Raw genomic sequence first — 14748 nt, forward strand, 5'->3', positions numbered from 1 at the left:
AACTGTTGTTTCTTACCTAACTAACTTTAAGGGGCCTTGTGCTCTTTTAAACTTCTAAGTGCCAAATATTCTATTACTACATGTGTACCTGATTTTAAAATGTCTAATTTTAAAGGTAGTTTACTTAAGCAATAAGTTTGTATTATGTTAGTTTACATTTCTGTTCTATTGTGGATAAAGACAGAAGTGTTACGTTCGAACTTGATGGCAGTTTAATGTAATAGGTAATGTGTTGACATCAAAGACAAAAAACTTTAGAAGACAAAAATACTTTAAAGACAAAAATAGAGTTGTAATTGATCTCACATAGGATTTGTGTCGTTAAAGAGGATATGACTTCACTCTTCTGTTTATAAACTATTGATTAAATAAAAGCAAATATTACTTTTTTGTTATGTGAGGTATTTTTCCACAATATACTTTATATATAAGCGATCAGGACATATAGCAAATTTAATGCAGCATACCTTCCAAAAAACTTTAGTGTAATACAATGAATATAATGGAAACTTTGTAAAATCATATTGCTAGTGATTATATAGTATTAAAAACAGATTGGTCTAAAAATAAGAAGTAATTTATTTCTTCCAAATAAGATTTTTATTACTAAAAGTTGAGAGAACTTATAGGAACATAATGTATTAAAATACGATTACTCTTTTATGACATGAATGGTGGTTTTAGGTAATTTGAGATAATATTAAATACTTGATTACCAATATTGACTTTTTAATTATTTTTATTAGCTTGATTTGTAGAAGCAGATCAGAATGTACAATTTTAATTAAAAAAATAATGATCAAGCATTTCTTTTACAGTGGATCAGGGCAAACGATTAAAATGCAGACAGAAAACTTGGGTGTCGTTTATTATGTCAACAAAGACTTTAAAAATGAATATAAAGGAATGTTATTACAAAAGGTAGAAAAGAGTGTGGAAGAAGATTATGTGACTAATATTCGAAATAATTGCTGGAAAGAAAGACAACAAAGTAAGTTTATCAAATATTTAACATTTAAAAACTTATTCAGAGTCTTTGGAATTGATTACTGTAGATTTCCCTACTCAAGGAATGTTCTAGAATTGCCTGGCACTCGGAGCCCAGTACTTAAATGAGAAAATATGTTTTAATGTACATGTGGTCTTATAACAATATTTGGCACATGGCAAGGACTTAATAAATGGTATTTGTGTTATTGTTCTTAATAAATATTTGATGGAATAAGTAGATAATATCAAATTTCATTGTATTTAAGATGTTGTCAGTTGTAACATGCAACGTTATTTTATGTACCACTAAGAAAGAAAAAAATCCTGGTATAAACTATGTCATCAGTTTTAATATGTATCCTGTTTCAGAATTAAATTTGAAACTCTTCATTAATTTAGCTTCAACAGGTAACACTTAATGTACAATGAGTTTTGTTGACATTCCACTTTCCTTTACTTATTTTGTAGGTAGAGAAGTTCTTGTGAACACTTAATTTGTTTAGCCTCTTCCAGCCTCAGCTTCCTTAATTTAAGCAGTTATATCTATAAAAAGATTGACTATTGACCATAAGAATCTGCTGAGATGCTCCATGTGAACTGTTATTATAGTTTTTTGTTTTTCTTACTGTTCCGAATAATAATACAGACCATATAGTATAGACATTGGAATTAAACAGACTAAAGTTGAATCCTAGGTCTGAAATTTTTAGCTGAGTGATTAAGGCCGAATATTCTAACCTCTATGAATTTATTCCCTCGTGTATAAAATGGATGATGCTGATGATGAGTGGGAACAGGAAGTAACTATAATTTATATAATGCCTATTTTTTCAGTCATTGTCCCAAGCCCTTTATATATATTAACTCATTTAAGCTCCACAATGACACTGTGAGGCGATTATACCCACTTTACATATGAGGAAACTGAGGCATAGAGACTAATTAGTAACTTGCCCAAGGTCATTGAGGTGATCTGTGATTCAAAACCAATTTGCTTTCATAATCTAGGCTCTGTGCTTCACAGTCTTCTCTCTAATACCTAACTTTATGGGTTTGTTGTGAAAATTAAATCAGGCAATAGTTGAAGTGTTTCACATGTAGTAAATACTCAGAAAATGGGAGCAATTATCATCTCTTATCCACCGGGGAAAATTTGATAAAACATAACCATTGTATACTTCTAAGAGAGTTCTTATCTCTGGCATTGGTTTCTTCATCTATATACTGATAGTTAGAGGAGAAACCTCCTTGGTTTCTAAGTCTCTGAGTCTGTGAATCAGTATGTTCTCAAAGTGGAGAAGGTTACATAAGACCAGTGGTTTTTCAGCTGGGAAGGATTTGCCCCTGCCTCCCAGGGGACATTTGGTAATGTCTGGAAACTGTGTGCGTCAACACGGGGTTGGGGTGGAAGGGATTGCTACTGGCATCTGATGGGTTAAGGCCAGGGATGCTGCCTAACATTCTAGGATGCACAGGACAACCTCCACACCAAGAATTATCTGGCCCCAAATGCCAGTATTGCTGAGGTTGAGAAACCGTGCATTAGCCAAAGGTCTTAAGGGAAGTATTTCCCAAATTTTACTTATTTAATTTTATTTCACCTAATTTTTTGATCTGTAGCACCTTGCACAGTTGTTGGTACAACATAGGCAGAATAAATTTTTGATGGATATATGAACAGTTGGATGAATGATTAATGAATTCATATGAATGAATGTATGAAAGACCTGCTTATTTTGTGCTAAAAGAATGACGAGCACATTAGATACCTCATTTTCAAATACAAGTCCTAGTCCCCAGCCAAATACGGGTGATTTTGGGGTTATGCATACTTACATTCTATTACCTTAAATAAAAATTGGGAATTGACTGCATAAATAGAAAGAAAGAAGGAAAGGTATTCATGTTTATGAATGAGTGTAATGTTATGTTTAAAGTGCCGGCTCTGGGACTGCCTTGCAAGATCCTGGCTTCACCAACGCATTACCTAGTTACTTAACCTCTCTAAATCTTAGTTATCTTATCATTAAAATATGGACCATAACAGATAATATATGGTAACACTTAGCGTAATGCCTTGTATCCATAAGTGTTCTATATTATTATTGATTATTATTATTATTTTTACTCCATCCCTAGCATAAGCCAAGTAGTTTTTCTGGCATAATTTAGTTTAATCTTTTAACAGTCTGACAAGATCAATATCAGTAGGTTCACAAAATGTGAAGAATTGGTCAATCAAGGTAAAGGGTTTTAGAGTGTTTATTGTGGTACTCAACTTGTGTATGTTTGAAATTTTCAATATAAAATTCAACAAATTCAGCACATCTATAGGTTAGGGGCTTGAATACACTTTTGCCAGGATTTTTCTGTTTTGGAGTCACTTCTAACACTCTCTAATGTCTAGATTGGTAAAATAGGTGTTTTATAAAATACAAGCAGTAATTTGAGGTAATGGAAAGAATATTAGGCTAGGAGTTAGAGATTTGGATTGAAATCTAGATTCTGCCATTTACTAGCCCTGTGAACTTTGCTTTATCTACCACACTTGGAAAGAGTCATCTGCAAATGGATTTTACAAGTGCCTCATTTGTAAATAAAAGGAGGGGAGTGATTTTAATTGATTTGTTAAATCCTAACCTGATTGATCATTTCTGAAAATCTTTACAAATAGAATACACTCTTATCTATGAGTTTATTTTGAATGTGGTCCTGATTGATGTCCTCTAATTTGGTCACTGTTTTTGGTTACATTTTATCTAAGTGAGCCCACCCTTTAGGAGTGTTAATAAACCGTGAAATGGCTGAGAATAACAGGAAAGTAACAAGGAATAGTTCCCTGAAGAATGTTTGATTTCTAGTCCCTTCATTTTTCTTTACTAATTCTATCCACATATTGAAGGAAGCGTCAGAAGTACTTATTTGCTGAATATCACTGCTGTGATTGTATAGCAAGCTTTTTTTCTCTTTTGTGTTCCTTTAGTAAGTTTATTATATATGTTTTTAATTCAAGCAAACTCAGAACAAGATTGCAAATTTTTCTATGCAGATCTTGGCATAATTATTTAATCTGGAACCTTAATAAAAGGTTACAGCAAAACAACCACTAGCAGTATTGAATAGCATATGGTATCTTTGGGATAAGAGGTCAAGATAATGCTTTAGAGCAGCAGTTTTTAAACCTTTGGGAACAGGAGTGGAGGACGGAAAGGGGTGATAGGACACCATCCTTATTTTCTTTTCTAGAGCAGCTCTGTGATTTATTTATTCATTCATTCATTTATTCATTCATTCACTCATTTATGGCTGCGTTGGGTCTTCGTTGCTGCGGGCAGGCTTTCTCTAGTTGCGGAGAGCGGGGCTTACTCTTTGTTGCAGTGCGCGGGCTTCTTCTTGTTGCGGAGCACCGGCTCCAGGCGTGCGGACTTCAGTAGTTGCAGCACTTGGGCTTAGTAGTTGCGGCACGTGGGCCCTAGAGCACGAGGGCTTCAGTAGTTGTGGCACGCGGGCTCGGTAGTTGTGGTGCACAGGCTTAGTTGCTCTGCGGCACGTGGGATCTTCCCAGACCAGGGCTCGAACCTGTGAACCCTGCATTGGCAGGCGGATTTTTAACCACTGCACCACCAGGGAAGTCCCTCTGTGTTTGTTTCACATGGTAGGATTCCAAATGGCTTTTAGGTCTAGTACTTGGATTTCTTTAAAAACAAACAAACAAACAGTTAATAGAAATATATTGAAGGACTTCTATGAAACATCTTTGAGTTTAAACAACTAGTTGATCTAAATTACTATTTACTTAGCAAAATATTTTTTTTGGTTAACAGAAACAGATATGCAGTATGCAGCAAAAGTATACCATGATGAACGACTCCGAAGGAAGGCAGATGCCTTGAGCATGGACAACTGTAAAGAATTGGAGCGGCTGACCAGTATTTATAAAGGAGGATGAACTGGAATTTTATTTATACCTTTTAGAGTACTCTCTATTTTTTCTGTAAGTAAGTTTAGTTTCATCATGAGAGCTAAAGAAGAAGATTTGATGTTGAAAACTAAACTGAATAGTTGGTACCTGAAATCTTGGACTGTTTATGACCTACTGGCTCCTTTAAATAGTAAAGAACTGAAAACTAAAATTAATATTTTAGTTATGCTTCTGCAATTATTTTCACTTTAAAAGCTTATATGATTCCTAACTAAAAATGTCTTGAGAAAGGATTATTGCACCTGTAGCAATTTCTGGTTTTAGATTCTCAATTTTTTTCCCTTGTCATGTAAATATTTATGGAATGATCATTTTGTGTATATACAGGTTATTGCCTTTTTATTTAAATTCTTTTGGTGTTTAGCTCCATGAGACACTTTAGTTTAAAGCGACGGAATAAATGTTTTATGACAAAATTGCATTTTCCTTGTCAGATGTCCAATGTGTGGAGGTTACAATGAAACTTTATCAAAAAGAAAAGAAAAAACAAAAGTTGTTTAACTTTGTGTAAAATCTTGTAGCATTATCAGCGTAGAGGGAATTGATATTTTTAATATTGCCATTATATTCTAAATTATATATTGAGATAAATGAACTGGTGTAAAGTATAAGTTTGCTATTTATTTAGTTTTATGAATTGCTAAGCCATGCATAGAAATGAAATGCTATACTGATAGATTTTAAAGAAAATATGAGGAAATGGCTATATAAACATTAACCAAAAAGGGTCTTCAACAGTAAATTGCAGTTATGTCATTTGCAATTCCAGTAACTAAAAGGCCCCCAAATGTTCATATGTATACATCTTTGAAGGCTGCTAAAATTTATGAAGAACAGGACCTACCTGTTTTACCCCCCATGGAAATTTGCAGTTTCTTCTTAGTGATCAGGATCCTTAGTAAACAGGATCCGAAACTAAATGAGTTCTTAATATTGTCTAAGTAATAGGAAAAATTACTACTGAAATGAAGCTTTGTGCCTTTTAACCTGATTGCCAGCTCGTAAACATATAGGTAGATTACAGCAGACTTACTTGATCAGAGCATGATCTGTTTGGCCATATACAGCAGTGAGCAGAAACATAGCAGCAGGTAGAATAGTGATTTATAACAAGTTATCCTTACAAAAATTTGAGCTGAAATATATTCGCCATTGAGTAATTCAATTAATCCTATAGGAATAAGCTCCTTATAATTAAATCCATAATATAAATGGGAAAAATCAGCTGGAAATTGAAGTTTTTGGTGCCTGTATGTTGGATATGAAACTATTTGATTTCTAGTCTTCTATTTTTTTTTTTTCTTCTATGTTTAACAGTTGTAGTATTTTAATGATTTTGCTTTCATACTCATTTAACAGAACATGAACACGTCTTTGGTAGTTTTTTTTGTGTGTGAGAGAATGCTAGTTGGAGTGCAGTGTTCTTTTATTTAAAGATTTTTTTCTGAATGTAATTCATATAGCATCTGTTGAATAGAACTTCTGAAATGACCATTCTTTTTTAAATGTTCTCTTGTATCCCCTTTTCCAGGTAAATCAGTAGAAATGCTTGATTGAATTAGTTGTTTAACTAAACAGCATACTATCCTAGGAAAACTGGACAGCTTAACCAACTTTCTTTTAGAAATGCAACCTTAAAAAAAAAAATAGCGTGCTTAAAAAAAATACAATTTAAAATATTTTCTTCAGCCTATAGGATTAGTTTCTGAAAAACAAGGTCATAGCATTCTAATTAACTTTGAAAGTTTATATGCATCAGAAAACTTATACAAATATAAATGAAAAAAAATTCATCCATTATTTTTCCAGTTTTAATGGGAAATTTACACTATTGTGATTGATGCTTATATGAATTGAACTCTTGTTGACTGATTCTTTTTCCCTTAATCCTGACTTTAAGGGGATAGGTGAAGTTATCAAGTTAAGTGAAGTTATATATTATGAAGTCATACATGGCTTTTGGACAGTATTATATTTCAGTTGCATTACATTTCATTTCATAAAATGCATTTGATAAAATTTTCAAACAACTGTGGGAAATGACTGATCGAGTGCCTGACAGTTTAAGCCACATGTAAAGTATGCAAGTAAAGAGTAAGCCCTTAATGTCACCTATATCATGGTGTAAAGGCCCGTCCAAGTGTCTTAGAATTTTGGGTTAATTCTACAAAGTAAAAAGACTTCTATTATCTTTTTCTTTTTAATCAAAGTGTATGATTTACAGTGTCAGCTATCTTGAGATGTAAGATTTTCACATTTGCTGCTCTTCTAACAAAAATTCCATTTTGCCATCTTATCTTTAGGTACCTGAGCTTTCCAATTTAATTTGATAACTTGTCCTCTTCATTTTAATCATTGCCTAAAAGCCCTCAATCTTTAAGTATTGATTTACTAGCTTTCCTAACTGGTACTTTAGAAGTTTGGCAGCAATTATATTTATTAGTGCTTTACACTTTTATCCCTTTTTAAACACATACACAAACATCATTGTCTTTGCGAGGATTTGGGGGAAAATAAGTAGTACCCTTTCTCCTCCTCTTTTAATTCCTTTGTTTCCAAATAGGTGCTAGGCATTTGTAAGTTTTGGAATTTATTGTGATAAAATCTGAGAATTTAATTCTCAACAATGAGAAATAATAAGTGAAAACAATATGTTTTGGGAACAGACTGCATCTGAATGCTTAAATAAGTATTTGTTTCATAATCATTACATTCTTATTTATGATAATTACAAAGATTTGGTAGAGAAGAGTAAGCCCTTAAGGTATATGTATGCCAGTGCATTAAACCACTTTGCTTTTATGTCAGCTCAGGTGTTACTAGGAACAGGAAGATAGAATTCCAGCCCTCTGCTTTAATTGCACTTTCATGCTTAAGTGTTCTTCCTGTTAAATCTTTAGTTATACTAGTATGTAAAATTGTTACTGAGAGAAATGGTTAACCTCTTGATTTCCCTTTGTTGATTTGTAATATTTTTAAATGCAGCTGTTATTTAACAGATGTGACATGTTAGTATTACTTAATAATGCATTCTAACGTATTTCATTAAAAAAATCTCCCACCTGTGTTAAGGCAGTGACATATTTCTAGATGTTGGCCTGAGGACCAAAATGAGCCGTCTTTTTAGTTAAGTAAGAATTATGTCAAAAGACCAAATGATTCAAAAGGAGAATTTGTGCACTTATTTAGCTTTCCCATATGAAGCTTGTGTTCAGTATTACTCTTACTATTGTCTGTCTTCATACTGAGTGAACCAACTGAAAAGGCATTCATAATCTTTTTTCTTAACTGAACAGAAAACCTTCTGAAAATGAACAATAAATCTTAATCTGTACTAGATAGCTGAAAAACCTTGTCTCTTGGCCATATTGGACTACTGCCTAAAGTCCATAAAATTCTCTATAAACCCATCAAAAAGAAAAGAGAGTAGTCTCACAATAACTTCAGTTTTTTTAATTCTAATTTTTAAGTTCAAAGAAGAAGTGGGTAGAATGAGGATCTTCAAGCATTCTTGCACATTCCTTTAATAATCTGGCGATACAGGCGATACAGTCCTCGAATTCAGGCTTCCTCTTTGTTTTATTACTATTAAATAGACAGTTTCATATAAATGGAAACATTTTCCCTCAAAACACTAGTTCAAAACATATTCCTTATATTAAGGATTATGTAACCACATTTTTTGTAAATTCCCTGTGTGTAACTTTCCTGTTGGTATGTGATTCCTTTTCATTTATTTAATTTTATTATCTGCTGGTTTTGGGGCCAATAGATTTGTGAATATTCTGTGGATGTGTCCATGTATACGTGTGTGTGTGTGTGTATATATATATATATATATATATATATATATATATATATATATATACACACACATATATATATATATATTTTCCAGCTAATACCTCAAATATGTGATTGTTTAATATATACCACATTATATTTGCACAGAGCAGGGCTTCCATTAGCAGTGGATTTTCTTATTTCTAACTTTGAAAATCAGTCCACAGAATTTCATTGGTGTGGATTCTTTCTGTTGATCTTTTCCATATTTTAACAGAGATTCCTATTATAAGGCCCATACTTCAAATATAATTGTATCTTTCTATAGCAATCTGGAAGTATGTAGGGGTAAGAAGTGTTTCTTGGAATGTTTTAGTAAGTTACCATAAAAAATTGGAATTACTCGTTGCCAAGCTGTCTGGTAACTGCATAACAGATGACATCTGGCATGAATGTGAATGTCTCATTCACTTCAGCCCAGGAGTTGGGACATTCTAATCTGATATTCTACTTTGCCATTTAAGAGCACCACTAAAATAATAGAGATTTTTCGATGATATCGGAGTATTTTAAGCATCAATTTAAAAATGAACTGCTTTGGACTCTATATGGATGGATGACTATATCAATGAGAAGAAAGAAACACATAAATAATATTTTTGTAATTTATTTGTATTAGGAAATGCTTCTTACCTTTTTTGTTTTTTCAATTTTTGGGTTGCTACATAAGACTTTCTTTCCATATGAAGTTTAGATCATGTTTTTTAAAAGCTGCAGGTAGTTTTCAAGGTGTGATGGAATTTTAATGGAAGCCTTGTATAAGTTAAATGAAGTGAAATTGGTAAAGGAGATCTTACTTTATTTGTCTATAGTGCATTCAAGATTATACAATTAGATTTCAAAATGAAATGTCTGATTTGTAAAATATTTAATGTTATATCAGACTTATATAAAATAAAATTTTCTGTGTGAGAACTCTGTTAAACAAAATGCATTTGATTTTTAATGAATGTTCTGCTGAATGATTTATGATGAATTTTTGTCTTTCAGTCTCTGCAGTTTATCTCAATATATGAATAAAAAGAAGGTCTGTTCTCACTGTAAAGGATTTGTTTTTATCATGTTTTACATTCTTAATATGCCCTTTCCTTCATTCATTCAACCATTCAACAAATGTATGAATGTTTGCTATAACCCAGGCAGTAATATGGGAATTAATCACTGAAGAAGGCAAAAATCCTTATGAAGTTTACATCTAGCAAGGGAAATAAATGTCAAGTAAATAACTAATTATAATTATGATGAATGCTACAAAGAAAATTACAAGGTACAACAAAAGCATATATCTAGAAGACTTAACCTACTCTGGGAGGATTAGGGAAGGTTTCTCTGAGGAAGTGAGCTTAAGCTGAAACCCAAAAGATGAGATAAGTAGGAGTGAGGTGAATGCTAGATAAATATTTCAGGCAGATTGTGCTAAGTTGATAAAGTCATAGAAACTTTACAGAAGTGAAAACAAACTTGTATGATTATGACATAGGAAGCCAGGCTAAGTTAGAGAATTAAAATAAGATAAGGGCCAGATCCCATGAGGCTATATATAAACCATGATGATTTATGTTCAAAGAAAAACTTTGAGATTTTTAATGAAGGAGTTAACATGATGAGACTTGAGTTTTTAAAATAACATTTTAGTTGTTGTGCAAAGAAGACTGGAGGGCAAAAGTGAATGTAGGAAATGATAGGAAGTATTGTCAAAGGAGAGATGATCATGGCTTGGACCAGAGTAGGAATATAGATAGTGATTGATTTTGAGATACAGTCAGGATGTAGAATCAAGAGAATTATTTGATTGATTGGATTTGGGATAAATGGAGGCAGCAATTAAAAACTTTCCAAAAATTTGGTTGTGAAAAGAAGTAGAGAAAAGGGGTGGTAGCTGGAAGATGTGGTTTCTAAGAAGGCTTTTGTTTGTTCAATTATTATTTATTACATGAAACCTTACTACTTATTACATGAGAGACCTTACTAATTCTTTTTATTCTGGTGGAAAGGGGCAAGTAGAAAGTGAAAGAATAGAGAAAAAGAAGGATAATAGCATTAAGTACCTGATATTCTAGAGGATGTTGGAGCCACTGCAAAGATGGAATAATTACTTTAGCTAAGAGACACCACCAGCATTCTTTCAGAAAGGAATATATGGGTTATGTCTTGTATTTTCTTAATGAGATAAGCAGTTTATGGGAAATTAGGGGGTGGAGAGGATGATAAGCAGACACTTCAAAAAGAATGAAGACAATTTGAAGGAATCATTTTCACTGAGTCATCTGACTAGTGAAAAGTAGGATTTCTTTGGGTCCCACATTGGTGACAGAATTTACAATCTGTTAAATTTTGTGTATTTTTTCCAACTTAATCTAGCAGTCTTGGCATAGACATGTAGAGTACAACTCATTTAACTCTTCCAAATTTGAGGTTCTGTCAGGCAGGAAAGATGGTAGGGGCATTTAAGATGTTGACAAGTGAGTGGTTTCACTGACTATTAGATGTAAGCCAGAGCTCGAGGGAATTAGTGATTTCTGAGGTGACCGCCTAAGTCCAGGGTGTGGTGACCATGGGTGATAGTACAGAAGAGAAAGTTATTGTATAGACCTTATAATTGTATTTTCAATGGGCCAAATCCCAAACCAGAGCCAAAATCAAAATTTGTAGGACATTTTCCAACTTGGCCAGTGTAAGTGATAAAATTTTCATTTTTGTATGTTGGAGAATCAGCAAGACTCTCCTCCCCATACGAGTTTGAATACCAATAGAATTTTCACACAGACAGCAGAGCCAGCCTAAATCCAGATGATTGATTGTTGATTTTTTGATAGGAAACCAGAATCTAAAAAAAAAACAAAAAAATTGAGAGCTCTGCTGTATACAACAGCTAAGAGAAATTTAAGCTAAAGCAGAAACAAAGGCTCTGATATAATAAACTCAGAACTTTAACATGTGTATGTTTGTTGACTATATAATGTACTAGTATACTGTGTACATAGTAGAACAAAATAGAAGATTTGTATAATGAGATAAAAATTTTGTGTGCATATGCATGTATGTGTATACTATCTGTTTCTTTCTGAACCTCAGAGATCATCTGTTAAATCCCACTTTGGAGAACTGACACACGGTGCTGATAATCTTTTAGGTCAGTAAATATTTCCCTTAGTCCTGTACCAACAGCAGTGTTATTGATGGGTAAATGCAAACAGATCAATCTGAGTACATAAGGAACTCTCCTATTGACATGCCATAGTTTGGAAACCACCACACTTGGAAATTAAAAATCTTACTAGATTTTTCAATTTGTAGACATCGTAGTATTTGGAGATCTTGGAAAGCTGTGCTCTCCCTTTTTGCCACTCAAGAGGAAGAAAAAAATCAGCAATATTTTCCAGGTCAACTACCATATAAGAATGTCATTAAAATGGATAATTATGTTAAAATGAAAAGTAGTGCTTCCAGAAACTAGAATTTCGCTAGAGTTCATATTTTTATTTGCCTCCAAACTTGGGGGCAAATGGTGGGGAGGTACAGGGGGAAATAAGGAGTTTTAGTTTTAGTCAGGGCCAGGACTAATGGTTTCTTGTAATCACTTTCATTCTACAAATGTTGAAATGAGTACCTACAGAATGCAAGAAACAGAGGCATTGTAGGAAACTGGAAAAAATCTAAACCATGACCCTTCTTTCTAGACCTTACCGTCTCACTGGGTAAACAAACTAAAACTATGACACATAATTATGCACAAATAAATATCAATCATTCTTGGTAGTATATAGGAGCATTCAAGAGAATGTGATGGATGAGAAGGTGTTATAAGGAAACAAAATTTAAATAACTAAGGCAGAAAATGAAGGGGTTTAGAACATGCCACCCTGGAATATGCCACTTTAGCATATTGATTATTTTGATCTGAAGGCACTAGGAAACAGCAAATGCAGGAGGGGCTCTCTGACCTCCTACTTTTTAAAGGCTTGTCATAAAACTTGCCATGAGAAAGGTTCCCTCCCTCTACCAGGAAAAGAAGAACATTCTTATCACCAGAGATGGAACTGACACTGAAATGGACCTGTGCAAACAAACCTACTAAAATAACCCTTATCTTCCATTAGTTTATCCCATACGTTTAATAGTCACTGTTGTACAATCTACTGCCCCTAGCCCAAGCCCCCTTGTCTGTCTCATCCCCACAATTTATTGTTTTTTGTGTAAAAAGGTATATAAACTTAAGGCTTAATGGCTTTGGGTCTTCATTTTCCTTCTGAAGACTCCCATGTACATGTAAAAATATTCAATGAATTTGTATGATTTTCCTCCTGTTAATCTGTCTGTTAATTTCATTGTTAGACCCAGCCACAAAATGAAAGAAGGTAGAAGGAAGTTTTGCCTCTCCTATGAGAGAAATAAGCATTTCAGATTCGGGAACCTCCACAACTAGCATAGGAAAGAAAATAAGCGTCATTTGGATGGAAGGGTGAGGTAATCAATTCGGCTGGGAGTATAGGATTCACAATAGAGTGCATTTAGAAGTAAAATAAAATGACATGTTAGTGCCAGATTAAAGACTACATCAACTATTGTCTGCAATGGTACATCACTAAAGATTTTTTGATCAGCAATAATGTACGTTATTTTAGAAAAGTTTAACTGGCCATTGTTAAGTGGCTATCGATACAGTCTTGCTGAATGGAATAATGGTTTGAATGAAGAACTGAAAAAATCTAGATGTAAAAAAACATTGTTAAGGAAGAAAAGAACATGAGGAAGGAAAGAGCAAACATGATACCTGATGGAATCTTGGAACCAACATGGACATAGATCAGGAAACAGGTTTACTGGAGTTTTTAGAGCCTTTGAGTTAGAACTGACAGACGTGTAGAAATATTCAACATCCAACAAGCAGCTGAAAATGTGAACCTAGAACTCAAATGAAAGGTGCAGATTTAGGACTCACATTCTCAGGACACTGTGGACAGGGAAAAACAGCAGAGGAATCAAAGACAAGCTTTAAATGCCTTCATTTAAGAGGAGGCTAGAGTGGGTGAGGAGCTAAAATAAGTGCAGTGTCCTAGAAGCTAAGAAATGAAAGGAAGGAAAAGTGATCTTCAATGACGTCAGTTGCTATGGAACTGTCAAGTTCACTTGTAATGACAAGGAGGTCATTTGTAACAGCTGGGAGCTTTGTAGTTTACCATTTCATCCTCCTAAGGATAACTAGGAAATAAGTATCTTTTCGCCACGTCTTGGGCTATGGTTCCTTTTGCACTTCTACTTTTTGGGATTGGAGTTGACAATCAGTCGAAAACAAGTTCCCATAGACCTCATTTTCCTACCACCTACTGTAGGTTTTCCTTAAACGTGCACACAAGCAATGCACCAAACGAAAAGTAATGTAGGCAGTCCTTAAAGGTATAGCCTTCTACGCCAAGAGCCAATGAAAGAAGGTTGTCCAATGTCTGCATATGTAGAGGCTTGAGGTACACACATAACTCAGATCTCCAGAAAGCTCATGGATCCTCGATTCAATCTAGACAGGGCCTTGAGTCGCAGTACGTGGGTAGCACCCATGGGAAAGCCAAAAAAGACTAGTAAATTGGGGTCAGAAACCTATGGACCTGGGACTTCTAATCACGGGCAATCTGGTGTTTGCTGTTCAGCGCGTGACACCACCCTTTCAAATTTCTCCATCTACAAGAAGAGGTTTTAAGATAACGGGCCCTAAAAAAACTAATGAGATTTTTCCACCCTCTCCAAACAAAAACGTCTTCTTGCTTGCGTTTTCCGGGGGTCTTCACGGCTCGGCGATCTCTTAGGAATCTCGATCCGACAGCAGAGGTCGCGATGTCCGAGTCTCTGCGCAGGCGCAGGAAGCAGCCCCCGGGTTGGGGGCAGGGGTCGGGCTGGGCGCGTCGCGCGGCTGCGCGCTCCCTTTTGCCGAAGCACCT

At 34.3% G+C, this 14748-nt stretch overlaps 1 protein-coding gene across 3 annotated transcripts in view; it reads left to right on the forward strand.

Annotated features, from left to right (window-relative positions):
* Positions 1-5355, forward strand: part of DNAJB14 (DnaJ heat shock protein family (Hsp40) member B14) — a 42979-nt gene extending 37624 nt beyond the window's left edge. For 2 of the 3 annotated variants that reach the window (XM_061191683.1, XM_061191685.1), the window contains 2 exons: positions 819-991; positions 4815-5355. In XM_061191683.1, the coding sequence (XP_061047666.1) occupies positions 819-991; positions 4815-4939 (298 nt within the window). In that variant the 3' untranslated portion in view covers positions 4940-5355. The remainder of the gene's footprint in view (positions 1-818; positions 992-4814) is intronic. The other variant, XM_061191682.1, reaches the window with a different exon arrangement.
* The last annotated feature ends 9393 nt before the right edge of the window (positions 5356-14748 follow it).

Source organism: Eubalaena glacialis, chromosome 5 (assembly GCF_028564815.1).
Source record: "Eubalaena glacialis isolate mEubGla1 chromosome 5, mEubGla1.1.hap2.+ XY, whole genome shotgun sequence".
In the NCBI taxonomy this organism is placed as follows: Eukaryota; Metazoa; Chordata; class Mammalia; order Artiodactyla; family Balaenidae; genus Eubalaena; species Eubalaena glacialis.